Below are 24,000 nucleotides of genomic sequence, written 5' to 3'. Positions count from 1 at the left end.
CTGCTGTTCGTCTGGATGAAGCTGTTCTCTCACTCTATTATCCTCCTCTCCTCTCCTCTCCTCTCCTCTCCTCTCATCTCCTCTCCCCTCCCCTCCCCTCCCCTCCCCTCCCCTCCCCTCCCCTCTCCTCTCCTCCACTCCCCTCTCCGCATCCTATTCTCAAACATGTCACTTTCTCTCTATTTTACCACCTTGTTTTTGCTGCATCTGTCTATTTCAGCGCTTGCTATTTCTCTCCATGCAGCCACACACACACACGCACAACTTTCCCGCCATTTATTTACGTCTCTATTCTCATCAGTGTGTGTGTGTGTGTGTGTGTGTGTGTGTGTGTGTGTGTGTGTGTGTGTGTGTGTGTGCATGTGTGCGAGTGAGGTTGAGACTGGCTGGAAAGCCGGTGGGCCAGAGGAGCTGACACGTGGTCTATTGCAGTGGTTCCCAAACTTTTTCATGTGAAGGACCCCCAAATTGATATTCATTAGCCCACCATTAGGACCCCCCATTTGAAGAGATATGCCAGGGACCCCTATAAGAGAAGATTTTGTACGGCTCTAGCAGAGATTCTCAACCTGTTTAATTTCAAGGACCCCCCAGTTTGACATTAATTAGTCTATGGACCCCCATTTAATGGCATTTCTATCTCTGGGACCCCCAATTTATATTGTAAAATCAATGTTAATTTAACTCTGAGAGGGTACGGGTCCATCTGGTTCCATTTGTACACTCTCAGAGTTACAGACCCATAAGAGTCCATTTGGTTCCAAACTATCATTTAGCTGGGGACCCCCTGGAACTCCCTCAGGGACCCCTTTGGGAACCACTGGTCTATTGCAGCCAGATGATTAGAGATGCACACCTATATCGATATGTCTGGGGAAATCTAAATTCAATGCAGGGGCTAGAGAATGGTTCTCAAACGTTATATTATTGTATTTCCCCCATAACTCAGAGTGTGGAAATGGAACCTACACTCTGGCCCCTTTTCCCCAAGGGGCCAGTGAGGCTATTCAACGTTGAAGGTCTGGGCCCTAGTGGTAGGAGGAGGGACTACAGGCGGACCCGTGGATTCATGACCGGGAAACCCCGTGCAGCTGGGCTTTAACATTGAGCGCTCGGTTGCATACGCCACCCTGGACCTCAAATTTGAGGTCCGGAGGAGGTACTTCCGGCAGTCTTCCGGGTTCTTCAAAACGCCACTGAGCAACTTCATCGAAATGAATAGCTTGGGGGCGGGGCTAGTGCTCCAGTTCGGTCTCTATCCTTTATATACTCTATGCTTTTCCCCCAGGTTGAACCGGTTCAGCTCTTTTCCCCCAGGTTGAACCGGTTCAGCTCTTTTCCCCCAGGTTGAACCGGTTCAGCTCTTTTCCCCCAGGTTGAACCGGTTCAGCTCTTTTCCCCCAGGTTGAACCGGTTCAGCTCTTTTTTTCCCCCGCCTAATATTGAATCAGTTCAAGTTCGAGTGTTTCCACAAACCTCCCAAAACAAACTAATTCGACTAGCCTACTCCTCGGTCTGGGGCCCATAACCCATCTTTTTGCAACCCATTTTGATAGGGGTGGCTCCAGGTAGAAAACAGAGTTAAGCAATTGAAATTGGGACTTACATTTAAAATTGTAGCTAAAATTGTAGCTTGGCCCTCTATCCGCCCTCTGTACCCGCATACCTGACAAACTACCTCAACAAAGTGAGCGACTCCCACAGCCACAATACAAGAGGAAGCGAGAACAACAATTTGGTACCACCGATTTTTGAAACAAACATGGGTAAAATTCCTCCTACAGCACTGCCACCCACGTGTGGAATGCCCTGACTCCCTCCCTCAAAACATTCTTTTTCCCCCTGATTTCTTTGCTGCGTTATTCCGCAGCAGTCTGAAGGGACTTTCCTTCTTCTCCCACCACTGATACCTCATAACAGGCCGACAGCAACGAGGGGACACACACACGCATGTGCGCGCACGCACACATGCGCACACACACACACGCGCACTCTGAAAAGATTACATAACTACTGTCTGGCTCCAATGTGGTGGATGGACAGACCGACTGACCGACCACCCACGACCGAGAGCCCCGCTATAGCGCTAGAACTTAACTGAGCAAGGCGTGTTTGGAATATATACCTGAACACAGTGAAATATACCCCACAATGAGGGGGGGAATCACACTTGTGTGAAGTGAGGGGTGCTCTTATCATATACATCATCACATTCCGTGCTTAAAGACAAACAATAAAAGTCCATAGACTTCGCTGCCACATGACTTCATTTCTCAGAGCCAAGACGTTGGAGGGGCTCAATGACCTTGTGTATCGTCGTCATCGTCGTAAAAAACTAAGACAGTTCTTGCAGAAGTGGTGGAAAGTACATTTACTCAATTAAGTACTTTTGAGGTACACTTTTGAGGTTATTTTATTTTACTTGGCTATGCCCTTATTTATACGGTACATATGGTGTACTCTTTACTCCACTACAATTATTTGAAAACATTAGTTACTAGATACTGGGCCGATTTAGGCTATTAATACAAAATATTAATTAATATTATAGCTATTTAAAAGAAAAAAGTATTTTTTATAATAGTGGTATTGGTACTTTTACTAGAAATCAGAGTACTTTCACCACATCCCACAGAATCAAAAATGGCCTCATGTAGCCAGGCATCATCATCATCATAGAGGTAGTGCTGCATGCGGCCACAACAACAACAGCATGGCTCTGGCAGCGAGAGTGAGAGAGAGAGAGAGACCCATGTTGAGGAGAAAAGGCTCAAAGAATGGCAAAACAAACCAATATCAAGCCGAGACAGAACAAGACAGAACAGAGCGCATCGATCACCACTTGGACCTGCACTCAAGCGCATGCAAGGGAGGGACTCTCACTACGACAGCAACACTGTGCTATGAGCGTGCTTAAATAGCTGTCTATCACACGTCCGTGGGCTGCATTAAAAGTGCTCTCATGTCCCAGATGTTGTAAGGGTGACATAATTTAAAGGTCACTGCTTATCGGGACTCTTAAAAGCTTGGGCTTTTCAACCATAATCCTATCACTCCTTCCCTTGTATTGCTCTCTCTCTCTCTCTCTCTCTCTCTCTCTCTCTCTCTCTCTCTCTCTCTCTCTCTCTCTCTCTCTCTCTCTCTCTCTCTCTCTCTCTCTCTCTCTCTCTCTCTCTCTCTCTCTCTCTCTCTCTCTCTCTCTCTCTCTCTCTCTCTCTCTCTCTCTCTCTCTCTCTCTCTCTCTCTCTCTCTCTCTCTCTCTCTCTCTCTCTCTCTCTCTCTCTCTCTCTCTCTCTCTCGCGCCCAGGGGAACAGCAGAATCTGCATACCTACACTGAATGTCACCCACACCACCACCAAACAAAATAATGCTGCTGAGATTAATACATCTGTATTTCACTTGTACCTAAAGTGGGGTCTGGGGACCCCCAGGGGTGCAGGGGACAAGCAACAGTTTATACTAATTTTTCAGCTGTATTCTAAAAGTAGACCTACTGTACAGTACAAGCTCAGAATGTGTCACATTGAATGACCTGGTGGATTTAATACTTTTGACAAAAAAAGGTCAACACATCTTGGCAAATCTTCTCTTATGGGGCCGGGGGTCCCTGGCACAAAATATTTTCAGATGGGGGCCCACGGCCAAAGAATATACGTATCAATTTGGGGGTCCTTAAATGAAAATGTTTGAGAATCACTGATCTATAGCCAGTGACATATCAGGGGGATGGGAGTTGCCAGCAGTTCTTCTATGCATTATTGTCCCCAAGTCTGACATTTTTTGGGGCAGATCATTCTGATTTCCGATCAATGCTGAGTGCACGTCAATCCATTCCCGTCCATCTACATGTGACACATTACTGTAGAGCAGTGGTTCCCAAACTTTTTCATGTCAAGGACCCCCAAATTGGCACTAATTAGCCCATGGACCCCCCATTTGAAAACATATGCCAGGGACCCCCATAAGAGAATACTTTTACGACTTTAGCAGAGATTCTCAACCCGTTGAATTTCAAGGACTCCACCAGTTTGGCATTAGTCTACGGACCCCCATTTAATGACATTTCTATCTCTGGGACCCTCAATTTATATTGTAAAATCAATGTCAATTTAACTACAGACCCCACTTTGGGAACCGTATGAGGACCCCCAAAATTATGTGTATATGGCCACCGACCCTGATCTCAAAATATTTTGCCCAGAAGCAAAGACTTCAAAATGTTCGCTTTAAAATTATTACTTTCAAAGATTTGCACAACCTTTTTGTCGCAGTGCGGTATGGAGTGGGCTTATATACCTGCTATTTTTGATTAGCCAAAGCTAAAATCTAAAACCAGACAAACAGATGCTTTTCCGGCTTTATTGGGTTCATTCATTGGCTACCATGAGACTTGACCCTCGCCAGATGGCGCTGCCTCATGCCACGGCTGCAGACAGAAGGATGTTTTACTCTGAAGACCCCCAAATTCACCCCACAGTCAACCGGAAGAAAAATCGCCTAAGCAATTATAATTATAATGATATCTTTAATGTCATCTGAAGCGTAATATACTGTATTGTAACCGCGAGATAGCGACGATTTAGAAATGAGCCACTAGCAGCCTAACATCCCGGTTTTGATCAAACACCTCAATCTGAGAAAGGATTCAGAGAAAAACAGTCATTACAGGAGTCTATGCAGCGTCCATCTTGGTCAGTGCAATAGGAACAGTTTACCGCTAGCGTTAGCAACCATTAACAAACTAATCGGGTGATAATACCTTTAGAGAGCTTTCAAAAATGAATAAATAACCTAAAAACTCTGGAAACTGGCGTTTGGCAGCCAATGAGTTACGGTACAACCTTATTTTGACCCCGTATTTTCTCCCCCCTGAAACGCCGCCTCTGCGTCTGGTGACCCCAGAGCGCCACGATTCATCAGCCTGACGCCGCCGCTGTTTATTCCCACTCAGGTGTGGAGCGTACTCGGCTCCTCCACACCTCGCCTTATTGGATTGGCTCCCGATATGGATGCTGTACATAACTGAATGTGATGGTGCAAAACCTTGCGCATGCACGCACACACACGGAAAACACGCACGCACACACACACAGAAAACACGCACGCACACACGGAAAACACACACACACACACACACACACACACACACACACACACACACACACACACACACACACACACACACACACACACACACACACACACACACACACACACACACACACACACACACACACACACACACACACACACACACACACACACACACACACACACACACACAGCAGCGCTCGGAGCCAATTACACTCACAGCCCGGCCGGCCCGGGAACCACATGAAAGTTATGGTTCAATTAGGCGCGAGGGTAAAAATAATCTAATCCATAAATTAGCTAAAGTCAATTAGGACAACTTTCCAATTAAGGACAAATCTGTTACTCGAGGGCACGAGCTATAATGAGGCAGTGGGCGGGGCCATGCTGGGACCGTGTCCTTGCTTGTTTGTGTCCTGCTCGGCGAGGTGCTGCGCTGTGACCGCGCCTCTGATACCGCATTAGCGCTGAAAATTCAATCTCGTGGCGGGGGCGGGGGAGAGACCCGCGAACCGCTCGGATGTAGCTGGCACCGATGTGAGTGTGTGCACGTATGGGAGTGTGATGCGCGTGCGCACACGCACACACACACACACTAACCATTTATTTATGTCCACACAAAGGATATGCATACAAGGACACAAATATTATAGGTGCATTAAAGTTACATCTGCAAAGTCATGGCATGTGTTTTCATGATACAACAGGCATGTCACTCAGTACTCTATGGGTATAAGTAACAGCGTCTCCGCCATATATGACGGCTGCCAATTATAGCAGAGACACCACAATACTTTGCCAGCCTTTTTGCCTCCTTTTTGGGCATCCCAAGTTGTTGGAACCCTCTAACAACCAGTCTGTGTGCGCACACGCACACGCACGCACGCACGCACGCACGCACGCACGCACGCACTCACGCACGCACGCAAGGTTTCCACCCGACAGCAACAGTGTAAGCATAGTGGTGGAAAAAGTACTCAAATTTTTTTGTTTTAGTAAAAGTAAAAGTACCAATACTGCAATACAGAAATACCGGTACTCTCTTACAAGTAAAGACCGGAATTCAAAATGTACCTGAGTAAAAGTATTGGCTTCAAAATGTACTTAAAGTGCCAAAAGTATAACTCATTATACAGAATGTCCCATTTGAAGTTTTCAAATGTATAAAATAATTTTGAAAATAGCAGATCCACAATCTCACAATGCGTCACATTGTGAGCTTGTAGATCGGCTATTCTCAAATGGCCGGAATGTAGGCCTATACAGGGCTGAAGTGGTTAATGTATGTTTTGTAATAATAATCACAATCTACAAAGTAAGAAGCACCGGAAAGGTTTCAAATAAATAAGAGTAAAAGTACAATATGTGGATCTGAGATGTAGGGGAGTAGAAGCATTGGAAATACTCAAAACTACAAATACCTCAAAATTGTACTTAAGTATAGTACTTAAGTAAATGTACTTGGTTACTTTACAATAGATGTGCGTGCCAATAGCGCCCCGTGGGGGTTTCATGATGCAAAAGAACAGTTTGTAATACCGTGGTAGAGGAGACTGCAGATGAAAGAATGATCACACTTGCTTTGTATTTGAGAGGGAGAAACTTGGAGGAGAGCAAACAACAAACGTGTAATACAGAATACAGATGAAGTGCTGTGATCCCCCCCCTCCCCCAAAATAAAAACAATAATAAAATAAAAACATGAACAGGTACTATGATTATAATAGGAGGAAGATTTTTTTTAAGTGTACAGAAAGTGTTCAAATTATGTTTGTATGCGGCCACACCTACCAGCTCATTAAGTATAGTACCTGGTTTTCACCTTAGCACCACCCACCTGAACATAAGCCTCGCCCACAGCTGTTGTTGTATCATAATGGGGGATGGGTTAGGGTCATGATGTCACTAAAGTGGTGTATTTCGACTGGGCCTTTTGACTCAAAGGCTTTCAGCTTTCAGGGAGAAACCAAACATACACAGGGAATGGAATATTATAACCAAACACGGGGGTCTATTCGAGTAATGTTAACTCCATAGACACATACAAAAAAGAAAAAGTACAAACATCACGGCACTCAATCTTAAACAAAAATGGGGTTTTCAGACCAGCACTCACAGACACCAGGTCCAGGTGTGATGCAGGGCAACGCACGATGAGTTTCAACATTAACACCACACTCACAGACACCAGGTCCAGGTGTGATGCAGGGCAACGCACGATGAGTTTCAACATTAACACCACACTCACAGACACCAGGTCCAGGTGTGATGCAGGGCAACGCACGATGAGTTTCAACATTAACACCACACTCACAGACACCAGGTCCAGGTGTGATGCAGGGCAACGCGCGATGAGTTTCAACATTAACACCACACTCACAGACACCAGGTCCAGGTGTGATGCAGGGCAACGCGCGATGAGTTTCAACATTAACATTGAGAGCCCACGCAAAACTGCCCAAAATCACTTTCACCTAGAAAATCCATTCACATTTTTTATAATTCAGCTGACTGTGGAGACACATGCTGGAACTTTTTACTTTGAAATGTTTTATAGTTTCTGAGTTATTTAATTTAAACGCCAAATGCATTCTCAATGGCGAAAACACAAACTTTGACACCACGTGTAAAAAATTAATTAAAAAAAAGTGTTTTGATTTTTCTGATTTTTTTTTAATTAAAAAAAAAAATATATATATATATATATATATATATATTTTTTTTTTTTCAAAGACGTCCACAGACGTCTTGGGCTATGCACGTGCGGTAATACCCAGGACGTCCAGACGTTTTGGGCACAAAATGTGTTAACACCACACTCACAGACACCAGGTCCAGGTGTGATGCAGGGCAACGCACGATGAGTTTCAACATTAACACCACACTCACAGTGTGAATTGGAGGCCCGCTGAAAGAATGAAGTTGACCAAAACAAAACGAGCACTCCCTGTAAAGCCGACACCTCTGCGGATCTCATCACACTTCATCATACAGTAAATATCGATCATTTCTTGATTTATTTTTGGCGTATAACAACATTGCAAGAATAGCACGGCAGGTTGAAAAATGTACATTACTTACCTACATTTAGTACATGGATAGAAACAAGCTGAAAGACCTTCTTGGATTCATTCTTTGTTTTAATCAGACCTTGTATTGTACTGTACTTCCCTGTGCTTGTCCATGTAAACTGTAAACACTTTGACTGCCCACGTTAGTTGGAAATGAGTACATTCATGTGCCACGCCAATTGATCCTTAGGAGCCTTTTTCGAGGGAAAAAAATAACCCAGGCGCTTCTAACCAAATCTATCGTGGGAGGATCGCCGACCGCCCGAGGCATGCATTATTCGACTGGCTGTCAAGAACACTTGTTTTTAATAAAGTATAAAAATAAAATGTGACTCATATTCAAAGCCTCCCATATATGAGAAAGACCATCTGAGCCCAAAGCCAAGAGAGAGGCATGACCTCTTCATGACCCCCATCACCTGGTTTCCCACTATGGCTTCAACAACCCCCCCCCCCCCCCCCCCCGTACCGCACTGCCTGCGGGGGCGTGTGGCTTCTCTCCTCACCTCAGCATGTGGTGACCCTGGTCTCTGTAAGGCGTGACGTCCAGACAGACCTCCTCCCACGTGGTGGAGATGCCCTCCAGGTCCTGTGTGTGATATCAAAGCCAGACAGGAGAACGTTAGCAGGAGGAGAAAGAGATTACAGTTTGCTACAGTTTTAGATTATGGCGATATCATTTACATGCACTCCGCTCCTTCCTCACCGAAGCCACTCAATGCAGCCTAGCGATCCCGAGAAATTACCGAGCTTGTGGTTTTTCCACGCACGCACGCACGCACGCACGCACGCACGCACGCACGCACGCACGCACGCACGCACGCACGCACGCACGCACGCACGCACGCACGCACGCACGCACGCACGCACGCACGCACGCACGCACACGCACGCGCACGCACGCACGCACACACACACACACACACGCACGGAGAACCGAATGCAGGCGTCGCGTCACTCCCACTCTTTCATTACGATGGCACGAAACATGTGGAACTGTCTACGGTCTGTTTTAGAATTCCGATTATTGCATTTTGCGCGATCGCTTTAAAGACCATGGGAATGATACTTTTAAATCTGTCTGTGCTTATGAATTAGTTTGTGAATTTTGTGCTACTATACGTGTTGGCTGCCTGTAATCAGGGCGTAATTGGAAAAGAGTTGGCCTTCCATGAATAAATGATGGTGAAATGAAATTTAAATGAGAGTGATTTGTCTCTATTCTTTGCCTCTTTTGTACCAGGTGCCTGACAGTATACATATGCCTTTATGATGATTTTTAAGCCCAGTTTATACTTGTATAATAAAACAGCAGTTCTACTAGCACGCATGCAACGCGCATGCAACACGTTGTCAGATTGTAAATCTGCTGTTTCCAGCGCTTGACACCGTTGTATGGCGGAGCATACATTGGGCGTGAGGCTGTTCAATGGTCAGGGAACCACTGATCTTTACTTGTCCCGCAGCACGGCCGGAGAATGTTTTTTTGAAATAGCGACAGCAGCATTGCAGTGGTGATGTCTTCTCTTTTGTGCCCTCTCTATCTGTAATGATTCTCACTAATACAAAGCAGCATATCTGCTGTGGAGTTGCTGTTCAATGGGTTATACTGTATGCACACAGAATCATTCTTCCAACGTCCGGGTCGCTTCCCTACTTCCTTCAGGTGTTACCGATGATACTAATTAAGGCTCTGTTCCATTAAGTGTGCACTGGTTCTCAAACTTTTTAATTTCAAGGACCCCCATAACTTTGACAATGTGCAAATGGAACCAAATGGACCATTTTGGGTCCATTTGTACACTCTCAGAGTTACACACCCGCACGTGACCATTTGGAACCCACTCAAGGACACTTTTCCACCAGGGGAAGGGTTATCATATATTAATTGTCTTATTGATCCTATAAACAATTTTAAAATGTAAAATTTTGCACACTGAATTCATAATTAACGTTCCAATTTTGGAGGTCTGGTTCTTGGACTAAGAACCGGGCCAGTTCAACCCTGGTGGTAAAGGGCCTTTGAGACCCAGTGGTGTAGCAGAGTGTTCCCAGTGAGCCAACATGCACAATAGCAGCACCCTGACTGTGTTTGACCAGAATGGAACAGAACCTTCACCAGTATCAGCGGTAACACCTGTGAAGTAAGTAGGGAAGGGGTCCAAGTTCTTTCCAAAATGGCATGTGAGCATAGAGCCCATTGTGTGGAGTGATAAGTTGCGTGGAAATGGAACACTTTGTCATTTTGTAGCTTTGTAACTGAAGCCAAGGCAGCTCAACTTGGATTTTGTAGCTTTGTGGCTGTCGTTGCTCTTGTAGCAGCGTCGCATCTTCATGTAGCTGGCTTCCACTGAAAATGAACGGCGGGCTGTAGCTTTGTATCTGCGAGCGTATATAAACTGCACGTTCCCTTCGCAGCTTGACTCGCCAGTGAACCGCGGCGGGGTCCGGCTGGGGGGAACCGTCCCATCTCTACGCTCTGACTGGCGCACACACCTCTGGTTCCCCCGAGGCCGCCTGCCGTTCACACACTAAATCTTGTGTTGATGTAAGCTCCGTGAGCAGCTGGCAGGCCGGGCAGCCAAGCCGGGGCTCTGGGGCAGGGAGAGAGGGGGTCAGGGGGGGGCTCTGGGGCAGGGAGAGGGGGTCGGGGGGGGTCTGGGGCAGGGAGAGAGGGGGTCGGGGGGGTTCTGGGGCAGGGAGAGAGGGGGTCGGGGGGGTTCTGGGGCAGGGAGAGAGGGGGTCAGGGGGGGTCTGGGGGGCTCTGGGGCAGGGAGAGAGGGGGTCAGGGGGGGTCTGGGGCAGGGAGAGAGGGGGTCAGGGGGGTCTGGGGCAGGGAGAGAGGGGGTCGGGGGGGTCTGGGGCAGGGAGAGAGGGGGTCGGGGGGGTCTGGGGCAGGGAGAGAGGGGGTCGGGGGGGTCTGGGGCAGGGAGAGAGGGGGTCGGGGGGGTCTGGGGCAGGGAGAGAGGGGGTCGGGGGGGTCTGGGGCAGGGAGAGAGGGGGTCGGGGGGGTTGTGTGTGGGAAGTGGTGGAAAGTATCTAAGTAATATTTCCAATTTCCAATACCTTTTTCTAATCCACTACATCTCAGCTCCAAATATTGTACTTTTTACTCCACTATGCATTTATTTGACAACTGTAGTTACTAGTTACCTTGTAGATTTTGATTATTATTACAAAAACATATTTTAACCACTTTTTAACCACACATTTCATCCATATGAAAATAGCCAATCTATAAGCTCACAATGCGACACATTAGATCTGCTACTTTCCAAAAAAAAGTATCCATTTGAAAACTTGAAATATGGGACATTCTGCATAATAATTAGTACTTTTAATGTTGGTACTTTAAGTACACTTTGATGCCAATAATCTTTGCACTTTTACTCAAGTACATTTTGAATTCCAGACTTTAAAAAGAAATGTTCTACACTGCAGTATTGACACTTTTTACTTTGGACGGACAGACAGACATGCAGGCAGGCAGCCTGGCAGGCTCGCCCGGGCGAGCAGGGGGAAACAGAGGTGCAGGCAAGCAGTAAGTCACATATAAATCCCTTCAACCTCCCACCACCCCCCTCCCTCCATCCCAGTGGCCTCTCTCCCGGGCCTTGTGCTGGTCTGGAGGAAATTAAGTCTTGTCTCCATTTCCCACTCCTAACGCCTGCCCGCCCACCCCCCTAGACCTCGATCATCCTCACACTAGGCCCCACGGAGGACGGAGGGATGGTAGGGTCTCTAAGCTGATGAGCTGCCCGCCAGAGGCTGTGCGGCGTGGGCTGCATGAGAGGAGGCCGCGGCTGTATACGAGGCCCCGACCGACGCATGGCATGCTACTTAACCCTTCTGCGTCCCCCCCGCTAACTGCCCTTTACCTGGAATGATTACCACATGCACCCCGAGCCACCTGGCAGCCATTCATCATCTCCAGCAGCCCGCCATGCTTACACTTTGATACGCCGATACGCCTTTTAATGGCGTATGTATGCGAACCGACGCACGCACGCACGCACGCACGCACGCACGCACGCACGCACGCACGCACGCACGCACACGTTGTATTACTAAACTTGTGAGGACATCGACATTTTAGGACAACGTTGAAATTTATTGAAATAGCCAAATTCCTTTTGAAAGATAGCAGATCTACAACCTCAATCCATTTCCGATGCATGACACCGACAACTAAGTACAAATCCGACGTAAAAAGAACCCTAACCCATAAGCCTAACCTCTGATGTCTAATATTAACCCTAAGCTCAATCGTTTTTTTTTTCTTGCCATTTCTCTTGTCAGGACAAGGACAATGGTCACGCAAAGAATTCAGGGTTTGCGGGCGGTGAGTACAATTTGAAAGGATATCGAGTCAGAACTCTGACCCCTCGTAACCATAACAAGAATCTCGAATGACTGACCCCCGAGAAGCACACTGTACCCGGGGACGGCGAAGGGTCAAATGAATAACTTAGCCGTGGAGAATGTGAACACTAATGGTGATGACCTGGTGAAAGGCCTGGGGCCTCTTCTCATTGCAAGAATGAGAAGAGAGAAGAAATGTGTGATATGAGCCAGTTGGTGGTGGGAAAGGTTTTTTGTTTCTTTTAAGTTTTTCCTTCATTTAAAGTCATTGTTTTTTTGTTTTTTTTGTTGAATTATACTTAATTTTACGATATGTCATTTTAGTTTTAGGAATTGAAAAATAAATGTATTTATACATATACGCGCGCGCACACTGTATCAACTCATGTCAGCTGTTCAGAGGCCAGTTAACGGGAGTCATGACAAATCACTGGGTGACCACACACACACACACACACACACACACACACACACACACACACACACACACACACACACACACACACACACACACACACACACACACACACACACACACACACACACACACACACACACACACACACACACACACACACACACACACACACACTTGCAGAGGAAAGAAGGAAGGCAGGCAGTAACAGAGCAGATGTGCACTTACAGCATGACGTCTTGTAGGCAAACATATAATAATAAAGAACAGAACAATTACAGGAGACAGGTAGGGGGGGGGGGGGGGGAGAGAGAGAGAGAGAGAGAGAGATAGAGAGAGAGACTATCACAGAGACAGCTGCGTGGCAGTGGTCTACTCTAGAGAGACAGACGGACCTGTTCGATGGTGAGCTCCTTGCTGGCGGAGGTGGAGATGTGCTGGATGGTGTCAGTGTGCTGGTCTAGGCCCAGAGCCATCAGGCTCTCCAGGGTCAGGCTCTGCTCAAAGGGCCTCTGCAGCTCCTGGCCCACCCGCTGCCAGTGTCTGCAAAACAACCCAAGGAAACCCGCTCCCCCAAATGAATGGATTTTGCAGCAGACAGACCTCCGTCTGAAACTATATTGTGACAGGGACGTCATACGTTAAAGTGTTTATTTAGTTTACTTCTACTCCACTACATCTTGGATCCAAATATTGTACTTTTACTCCACTACATACATTTGAAAACTCTAGTTAATGGTTACTTTGTAGATTTGGATTAATATTACAAAGCATACATTAACCACTTCAGCCCTATATACTGTATACATTTCGGCCAATGTGTCGCGATGCGGCGCATTTTGAGCTTGTAGATTTGCTATTTTCAAAAAAGATTTCCATACATTTGAAGACTTAAAATGGGACATAATGCGAGTACTTTTGGTACTTTAGGACATTTTGACACCAAAACTTTTGTACTTTTATTGCAGTCCATTTTGAATTCCGGATATTTACTTCTATACTACATTTGAGAACTTTTTCCACCACTGACACATACCATACCATACATACTACCATACATACCTACCATACCTACCATACATACCATACATACATACAAAACTAAAATAATAATAATCAAAGAGTACAGAAGCAGGCCAGATCTGTGGCCAGCAGCAGCTCCGATATGAATAGAGAGATATGTGGGCACGGTAAGACTGACAGATGCATGACTGCACTGCGAGCTCCCTAACCCAGTGTCATTAGCACACTGACGGGTGGAAGTGACAGCTGGCACTGAGGAGGAGATGGAGGGATATGGGATGGGATGGGGGGGGGAACTGTGCCAGCTATCACCCTCTGGCTGTTCTCCAGCATTTTAATCAAAGCAACACTCCCTCTCACTAGGCAAGCCCGTGGAGACCCAGGTACCTTAGACACACTTGACACCGAGCGCAAGGCACACGCGTGCACCCCCGTTCGTTGTTTAATACGAGACGAGACTGCCATCCGTGTTTCCCTGTTGTTTACCCGCAATCAACAACCCCGGATCACCTAAGCACAGGGGTTCTCAAAACATGTCATGGCAGCTTGACTGCCTGTTCTGACTCTTCTATTTATTTGTTGGAGGTTGGAGCTGCATTCCACATTCGGGGAGGTGTGTCCTGGCAATTACCTGGCTTCATGGTCTCCATCTGGCAATCACCTGGCTAGCTACAAATACCTGGCTGTGACTGCACTCAGTGCTCCTTGATAGAAGTTGCTTCAGCCATAGTGCACATGACTGTGCTTTACTGTATGTACTGTACTAGGTCAGTTGTTGTTTTGAGAAGACTTGAGAACTTGCTCTGTTGTTTTTCTGGCCTGCTTCTAATTCTTGGTCTCCTCCCTCAGTGCCTGCACAGCCTGACCAACTCTCCACGCAGCTCCAACCTCGAAGATGTAAGTATTAGTTCAGTTTTTGGAAGCCTTGGACTTTAGTTTTGAGAATTATACCACGTTTCCTTTGTCTTTATCTGCATCTGGGTTCCCTGTCTGCCTTGACAAAACATGTTCATGTCAGGCAGTTGTGTACATGTATGTACATTTACTTAAGTATTGTACTTGTACACATTGGGTGTCCCTAGACCCCACTTTGAGAAGCACTGACCTACTGTAGCATCATAATAATGGCTCATGCCTCACCAAGTCTTGCAACCAGACATGACTATGTCTGAAAACATCTGAAGTAGGGTTACTAGGTCAGTGGGTCGCAACCAGTGGTCCGGGGACCACCAGTGGAGGAGGTTCCCGGTTGTCCCCAGCTAGATGATGGAAGAGTTGGTAAACAAATGGACCCTGTGCCAGTTGGTAACCAAATAGAACATTTGGTGGAGAGCTTTGGTTTCATTGTACACTCTCAATAGTTACATTATTGTAAAACATCTGCATTATTTAATTCACAAGAAGTCTACACAATTACAGAATGTAGAATACTTATTTTGATCAAGGTTTGCCTGTTATCTCGCTTATGGTACCAACATCAATAGAGCATTGAATTGTGGACAGAATCGTATCCAACGGGTCCCCAGCCAATTGTATAGCATTAAAATCCGTTTAACCACCACATTGGCTGTATTGCGACGAGTTGTAAGCTTTGCAATTTTCAAAGTATGTTGAAAATAATAATAATTTTCGAAAAATTTTGACACGGGAGTCCGTGTGGCACAAAATATTATCAGATGGGGGTCCTTGGCCAAATTAATTTGGGTGGTCCTAGACATGAAAGTGTTTGAAAGCCACTTGTTCTACAAAGGGCTGAGAGAAAGGGGACATTTTCTTATTTCTGTTTTTGGGTGCCTATCATCATCTTTTCTTTGCTCTTAAAATGGTATTATTTTTTTCGTATAGGAGGAAGCGCTCGCATTCCTCGGTGGCGGTGGCGCCAGTCATTGGTTTGAGGACCAGGGAGGGGGGAGGGGGGGGCGGGGGAGGCCTGAGCGGTCCGTTGGGGGGTGGGGGTGTGGGGCAGGACGTACTGTACACACAGACACTGATGAGAGGAAATTAGGCTGAGAGAGAAGACCTTGGAAAGATCCACATGGGAACATAGGCTGACTGGACTGTATACAGTAATGAGCCGATGCTATAGGGAGGACCGCGCAGAGCGTCCGTTTTAGTCATTCACCAGATGGTCCCGTCATCTCTCTGCTAATGACACGCTGCTTTGTAAACTCCTGGGCCGTGGTGTTTGAAGTGAGGAGAGGGGACTTTCAACCCTAGATCTGAGGCAAAGTGGATAAGAAGAGGCATTTTCTGCCCTGTTGAGATTGGAGCCAATAAACTGTGTGGAGGGCTTTTTTATGTGTTTGGTCAAAGCATGCGGGAGAAAGAGATTGGGTCAGACGTTAAACGTTAATTTGACTGGGGCTGTGTGTGTATATATACGCTACCTGTCTCTCATGGCGGGGTTCCTGAGGTCTGTAATGACAGGGACGGTCATCTTGAACTGCTCAATCTTGTTCCTGGAGAAATCCACTATCTCCCACTGCTTGTCCTGTGTCATCAAGCCAAAAATGCACACCATTACGACATGGCGGGGCCCATCATCTACATGCTACACAGTGCCTAAGAGGGCTATTTTGAAGGAAATTGTGCACTTTCCGGTGCCATTAACAAAAATCCTGCACACTTTGGGAGGACCATCATCGTGCATCTTTTTTTCTTTCTTTTTTCTGCAGTGCTATATCACAGATTACTTCAGGAAAGAAAGAAAAAAAAATCTCTACAGTATGTGCTAAAAATATTTCTAATGATCTCCCATGTGGGGGAACTCTGTTTGCTTTCATCACAAAGTGTGCCTTTGCTGTTCTTTGACATGGATATGATGAAAGCGTAGCGACTGTGATGTACAGCACTGCAAATGGATTGTTTTAGTATTAAGACTTTATTTACAAGGCAGGAGAAAATAGACACGGCAAAGACAAATTTCAACAGTAATATAATAAAAGGAAGCAGGCATAAAGAGAGCAAAAAACAAGCTTGTACAGAAACCCTCTCCAAACTTAATTGGACTGTTTATTATGCGTGAGTGTACACGCATGCACGCACGCACACTACGGCTGTCAGAACACATTTAATAATATGAATGAAATTTGAATATGAATATGTTCGCATGTAGACGCAAGTGATTCAATTAGTTCAATTCGATGGTTGCTTGCAACTACATGCGCGTCTACATGGGTCAACTCGCAACCATTTGGTTACAAGGAGTTGCATGGCGAGTGGCGAACCATTGGTGTGGGAAGGGTCGAGACGGGACGAGACGGTTTTAACGTTCGTCCCAGCGGTCTGATATGTCCTGTTGCTCGTCGACCCGAGTTGACCCAAGTTGACTCAAGTCGACCCAAGTGGTTCAACTGGTTCAATTCAATGGCCCAAACCACACCAAAGGGTCGCCATGCAACTCCTCGGTGGGGGGCGGCGCTGGCTCAGGGGTAGAGTGGCCGGATGCTAACCGCAAGGTTGCCAGTTCGAACCCGGGCTCCCCCAGAGTTAGTGTCCTTGAGCAAGACACTGAACCCAATTGCTCCTTCTGTGCTGGTTGTTGCCTTGCATGGTTTCCGCCGCCATCGGCGTATGAATGGGTGAATGTAATGCACAATCTATGTAAAGCGCCTTGGATAAAGGCCCTATATAAATGCACCATTTAACTCCTCGCCACTGTTTGGTTGCAAGGAGTTGCATGGGGACCCATTGGTGTGGTTTGGGCTTCATGATGTGAATCGCCCCACAGCCGCTTCTTGCCTTCCAGCATGTGAAAACATGCTTGTCTGCACCGTTGCATGAGGAGTGAGTAGGCCGCTTTTTATCACCTGACAGGGGGAGTTTCCCCGGTAGGACGTAGCACGTGGAAGGAACACGTTATTCCGACCAGTTCGTTTCCCCGCCATCAGGTGGGGGGCTGACCAGCAGGAGGCAGTATAGAGACCAGGATTACTGCATGTTGTCAGCAACCCCACCATGTGTGTGGGTGCTGATGACGTGGAGGAGAGAGCACACCCCCAGCGCCCACAGCGTCTCCGGCGGGAATGTGAGGCGACAGCGCTACCGACTGTGCCACCGTGCCCCCGCATTTTTAACCTCCCAGTGTAGTGTGTACGTGTGTGTGCGATGTGCATGAATGTGTGTGCACGGTGCCGACCTTGAGCTGTGCGCTGAGCGTGTGCAGCTGGGTGAGCATGCTGTTTGCCTCTGCCTCCATGCTGTCTGTGTGCAGCGCCGAGAATGGCACCTTCTTCCACTTGTCCCACTTGTTGTTCCACAGCTGCACCAGCTCCCACACCTCCTGGAGGTGGCCCAGGTCCTGGGGAGAAACAAGACATGCACAGTGGTGGGGGAAAAAAAATCAATAGGGTATATATGCACAGCAGCCACTAGTTTGTGTTCCGGTGTCCAGGGCCACTGCTGGCCATTCTGTTGCCCTACTCACAACTATCTTTTGGTTGCCCGCCCAAGCTTTGCGTACGCTGACCTTTGTTTGTTTGTTTGTTTTCCTGAGATCTAACACTATTATAATGCAAGCTCACCAATGTCTAGCAATGTCCCCGAGTCTTGTTTCCTCTTAGGGGGCATTTTATGTCCTTCTCTTGTAACCGGCAGGGAGGCGGGGTCCGATAATAGATGATTTGCTATTTTCAGTGGACAGAACCCAACCTCTAGTCTAAATGTTCAAACATTAAACACAACCCGTATCTAACTGCCTAACTCCCCACAATCATTTCAACCACAAAACTACAATTTCTCTTGTGGAGACAAGGGGAAATTGTCCTCACAATGCCCATTTCTCAAATTATAGTTGTGGGGTCTTTTGGCACTCACAAGTGTCGCAATACAAGTGTGTGTGTACCTTAGAGTATATAATAGAGACGGCACCAGGAGGAAACCCTGAGGCGAAATGGACATAGTGGCCGAATTTGGTATTGCAGCTTGAGCCAGCGCTGGGCCGTTGACTATCATTGCGCACGTTCATGTTATTGGGGCATGACACGTGGACGCTATGTTTCATACGTGAACGCGCGCAAATGGCGCAATGACAGTCAACGGCAGAGCGCGTTCATGTTATTGGGGCAATCCATCCCAGAATGCACTCGGTTCCTACCCGGAAGGAGGAGTGAAATCGCCTCATGCGCTTTTGAGCAACTTAATGCAAGTGGATGGGAAGAGAAATCCGGTGCCGTCTCTATTAATATATACTCTAAGGTGTGTGTACACTCACTCACTCAAGCGTGCACGCACGCACGCACGCACGCACACAAGAATGCATAAAAAACAAGAAAAAAGAGCATATTTACATGCCTCTTCAGATTGCCTCTTGGCTGTTACAAGACCAGCTTCCACCATACAAAAACCATCCACTCCAAACCCAGGGACAATAATACATTTGTGTGGGTATTGTATTGTCAGACCCACAAGAGCTCGACGACACAATAAGTGGAAACTCAGCGGGGCAATTGGGCCGATCGACAAAGAAAGTATAGCGGGGAATAGAATTGGGCTCGCACATATAGGCTACTGTAAGCTCTCTCCATCTCCGCTTACAGTATATTGAGCATAACATAATAGTGAGAGAGAGAGAGAGAGAGAGAGAGAGAGAGAGAGAGAGAGAGAGAGAGAGAGAGAGAGAGAGAGAGAGATCTGAGGTCCGACAACAAATGCCAACAGAACATCATGGAGTACAAGTGAGCAACTGTGTCTCTGCTTTTAACCCATCTAGACCTGAGGCCACACATGCCTTCTATAGCCAGGGGATATTAATAAAATCTGGGAATACATTTCTTACCAAGAATTTTCATCACCAATGTGTTTGTAAAGGTGTCTACTAACATATCCAACATCATGAAAACCCCCTAGTTTGACCCCTGGTTTGGCCATAGACCTCCTAGTTTGGCCATAGCCACTTGCCCAAATATGCCCAAATGTGTTGACCGCTATGGCCGTTTTTAGCCTAAGGAGTGTTTTTCGTGCAAAACTAATACTTGGAATGGATTCAGAATGATGAAAACCCCCTAGTTTGACATGTCGCATGCTACTTAAACATATTGAAATTTAGAACATTTTGCCTTATAATGGTTGTATGGTACCCCAACTTTCAGCAGCTGTCAAAAATTCCCCTAGGTTGGTTGAATATAAACCAATTTTGATATGTTAGTAGACACCTTTACAAACACATTGGTGAAGAAAATTCTTGGTAAGAAATGTATTCCCAGATATACATGGGAATACTGATAATATTCCCTGACTATCTAAAATCAGAAGAAGAATTTTTCAAATATGTTACAAAATAGCAGATGTACAAGCTTGCAGCACGTCACAAAGTATTTTCACTATTTTAGAATGTATGTAAAATAATACAAAATAAACGGCTTTGGACATAGATGTTTCTACAGTTTTGATGTGATATTTTTATACCTCTGAGAGGGACCCTGATCTACACTGTAAATTATACCTCTGAGAGGGACCCTGATCTACACTGTAAATTCCACAGTGTTCTGAGACTGAAAGAAAAGCATCAAAATTGCACACTCGAAACACTGCAAGTATCCAATTTTATTGTGAGCCTTCATTGTGTGACCTTCTCCAGGCTCGAACAAGGTCAGACGACCAAAAGCACACAATAAAATTGGATACTTGCACAGTGTTTCGAGTGTGCGGTTGCTGCCTTTCTGTCGTGATTTTATTCAGCTCCAGCGCCTCACTTAAGTTTTTGTTAGCGGATGAGCGGTGGCTTAGTTCACACCTCTCAAATGCCTTTCACATGTGACCTGCCCCGTAATATACACGTTTTACAGACTTTCCTGTATGGACGGAAATGTCCAACTCGACAGGACCAGAGATACGGCGGACTTAATGCAAGCAGCTTCCTTGAGTAATGTCCAAGTGTTATCACCTCAACCAGTGGTCCGGGGACTACCAGTGGTCCGGGGACTACCAGTGGTTCTTGATGGGGTTCCAGGTGGTCCTTAGCTAAATGATGGAGAGTTCTTAACCAAATTTCTTATAGATCTTTAACACTTGAGAACGCAAAATTAAACCAAGTCATTTGAGAGTTAAATTATTGTTAAACGTCTTCATTACTTAACCCATTTGTGTTTTTGTGTTGTTCGTTTTTATTTTTTCTATTGTATATGCACGTATGTGTTTTTTATTGTGATCATGTCGACACTCCCCTACTTATATTGCATTGCGTATCAATTGATGCTCCCATCTGTACAGCACTTTGGTCAATCTTGGTTGTTTTAAATGTGCTACAGTATATAAATGATTTGATTTGATTTGATTTGATTTGATTTGATTTGATTTGATTTGATTTGATTTGATTTGATTTGGGACTGAGGCCGATTCTAAAAATGCCTTCTAAATCCTGACCGAAGTGTTCTGAAAAATATTTATTCACAAATCACAAAAATGTTATGCTGCTATACTGTACATAGCAACAAGAACCCCAAAAGGTGTTCCTGTCCGGAAGGGATAAAAGACCAATAGCCAGTAGTTCCCGTCCTGAATACAAGAAGAATACACAATTAGAGAATGTAGAATAATTGTTATTTTTTGCCTCTTATCTATCCTATGGAACCTTATCAATACAGCATGGAATTATGGCTAAAATCTTATCCAACGACAACAGAAAATCCAAATCATGGTGGTCCGTGGCTCAAAGACTGGACCTTGATATGAGGGTTGAAAACCACTGCTTTAGGTAAATAGAGACCAGTGTTATTTGTCCAGCCTCACTCGGGCGGCTGGTTTGGATGAGAATTAGGGTGTGTGGATGTATTTGGCTATTGATCACCGTCTCCTGCTGTGTGTGAAAGGCACCACCAGCGACCTGATTCCCCGGACATTTTCCCAGAGTTCATGTGAAAAAAAAGGGCTTCAGAGTTACAGAACCATGAGGCCCACTTTAGCTCCTAACTATCAATTATTCAGCTGGGAATAGAATAGAACAGAACAGTGTAATCGTTTTCCCAGAAGGAAACTTCAGTCACGAGACCAGTAGTGCAGGGAGTTGAATTAATGGTTTTACAGTTTGTAAAAACAAACTATTGTATATACCACAAGTTAAACACATTAACCACATGGACCTACTTGTACTACTTGTACCTACTCCCTATTCTGGGCATGTCATAATATAGGCATCACTGGCTGCCTATGACATGTCAACGGGAAGATATTTTGCAAAAGAAAAACAGGCGAACGTTCATCAAAAACGGCCAGCTCACAAAGTGTCGTCGTGTCGCATGTGGCCTACAACATACAACATACAACAGTGGAAAAAAGTATTCACATTTTTCACAGTAAAAGTATCAATACTGCAACATAGAAATACTCAGTACAAAAGTATTGGCATCAAAATGTACTTAAAGTACCAAACGTAAAAGTCTCATTATGCAGAGTGTCCAAATGTATAAAATGTATGCAAATCTTTTATAAATAGCAGATATACAAGCTCTTGTACATTTTCAAATGGCCAAAATGTATATAATGTACAGTAGGCCTGGAGTAGTTAATGTCAAATCTACAAAGTAACTAGATCTGAGATGTAGTGGAGTAGAAGTGAAAGTATTGGAAATACTCAAGTAAAAAAAAATCACACCCATGTGAAGTGAGGGCACCACACACACACACACACACACACACACACACACACACACACACACACACACACACACACACACACACACACACACACACACACACACACACACACACACACACACACACACACACACACACACACACACACACACACACACACACACACACACACACACACACACAGTGCAGCAATGCAATAAGCTCACTGTGGTTATGTAGGGGAAGCAATGCGGAGAGAGAAGAACTAAATAGAACAAAGTACTGTTGAGTGTTTTGCTGCCAGCTCTGTACGGAAGCAGTCGAGTGCTATTCTCCCTCCGTGAAACATTGTGTTGTCTTTGACTTCTGCCTGCATCGCAGAATTACATTGACTAAAGAGTGAGGCTGGGAGCTAATGAAAAAAATATAAGGAGCGCATAAGGACAGGGTGGCAATAAAAGCTACAGTGGTTTTCAACCCTTGTCATATCAAGGTCCATTGTTTATTCGGCATTTGAGCCACAGACGACCGATTTGATGAGATTTAGAGTCTCAGACCCAAGATTTTGAATATGTTGTTGTCGTTGAATAAGATTGTGTCCACAAATCCATGCTGTATTGATGTTGTTGGTGCCATAGGAGAGATAAACATTGATCAAAATATTCTTGAAAATTAAGTACTGCAGATGACTTTTGACTAGCCAACGCTAGACTGCCGACCCGGATGTACTTCGTTTTAGTGTGTTGCACGCTGGATACGTGTTCAGAGCGATTAGGTCTGGTGAAAGGAATGGCCGACCAGAAGGAACGGGAGAGGGAAGGGTTGAAGGGGTGAAATGAGGTGTGGAGGGAAGCCATCTTAGATGCTAAATAATTAGCGTCAAATGCTAGCGAGCTAAAATTAAGCCTAATTTGTTGTCCGTCTGTATACAAGAAGTGAACGGCACTGCGGATGTGCGAAACAGGCCTAGGATCGCTGAAGAAGTAAAGGCCAAGCCAAAAAAGAAAAAAGAAATCAGCGATTCGGTTTGATATCAATAATAAAGCTTATCTGACAGAACTTTCCGCCAATAGCGGTTGCCGGTTGGATTCTAATTGGCGGAACGTTCCGTCACGAGCAGTTAATACATTTGTTAAGTAAAACAACTGAGCATTAATTTTTCACCGCTGGTTGTTAGTTATTGAAGTCATGCTGCTCATGCAGACATACCTTCTCCAGAGCCTCTGGAAGCAGGAGGCTCATGCAGACATACCTTCTCCAGAGCCTCTGGAAGCAGGAGGCTCATGCAGACATACCTTCTCCAGAGCCTCTGGAAGCAGGAGGCTCATGCAGACATACCTGCTCATGCAGACATACCTTCTCCAGAGCCTCTGGAAGCAGGAGGCTCTCTACAGTATGCTCATGGATTAAAGCAAGATAGATAAAATATCACAACTGAAAAATGGCGCTAGGCCAAGTAAGTCCTA

General features: G+C 45.7%; 1 protein-coding gene across 1 annotated transcript in view; it reads right to left on the bottom strand.

Moving 5' to 3' along the window:
• LOC306913850 (dynein axonemal heavy chain 2-like) overlaps positions 1-24,000 on the bottom strand; it is a gene marked incomplete at its 3' end in the record, with an annotated part of 263,300 nt that overhangs the window by 84,258 nt on the left and 155,042 nt on the right. Inside the window, exons 26-29 of the mRNA XM_079490662.1 lie at positions 18,102-18,263; positions 16,351-16,454; positions 13,336-13,483; positions 8,670-8,752 (exon numbers count right to left, since the gene is read on the bottom strand). Of these exons, the coding sequence (XP_079346788.1) occupies positions 8,670-8,752; positions 13,336-13,483; positions 16,351-16,454; positions 18,102-18,263 (497 nt within the window). The remainder of the gene's footprint in view (positions 1-8,669; positions 8,753-13,335; positions 13,484-16,350; positions 16,455-18,101; positions 18,264-24,000) is intronic.

Source organism: Electrona antarctica, assembly GCF_951216825.1.
Source record: "Electrona antarctica genome assembly, chromosome: 21".
Taxonomy (NCBI): domain Eukaryota; kingdom Metazoa; phylum Chordata; class Actinopteri; order Myctophiformes; family Myctophidae; genus Electrona; species Electrona antarctica.
This window is presented reverse-complemented; position numbering and strand designations above follow the sequence as displayed.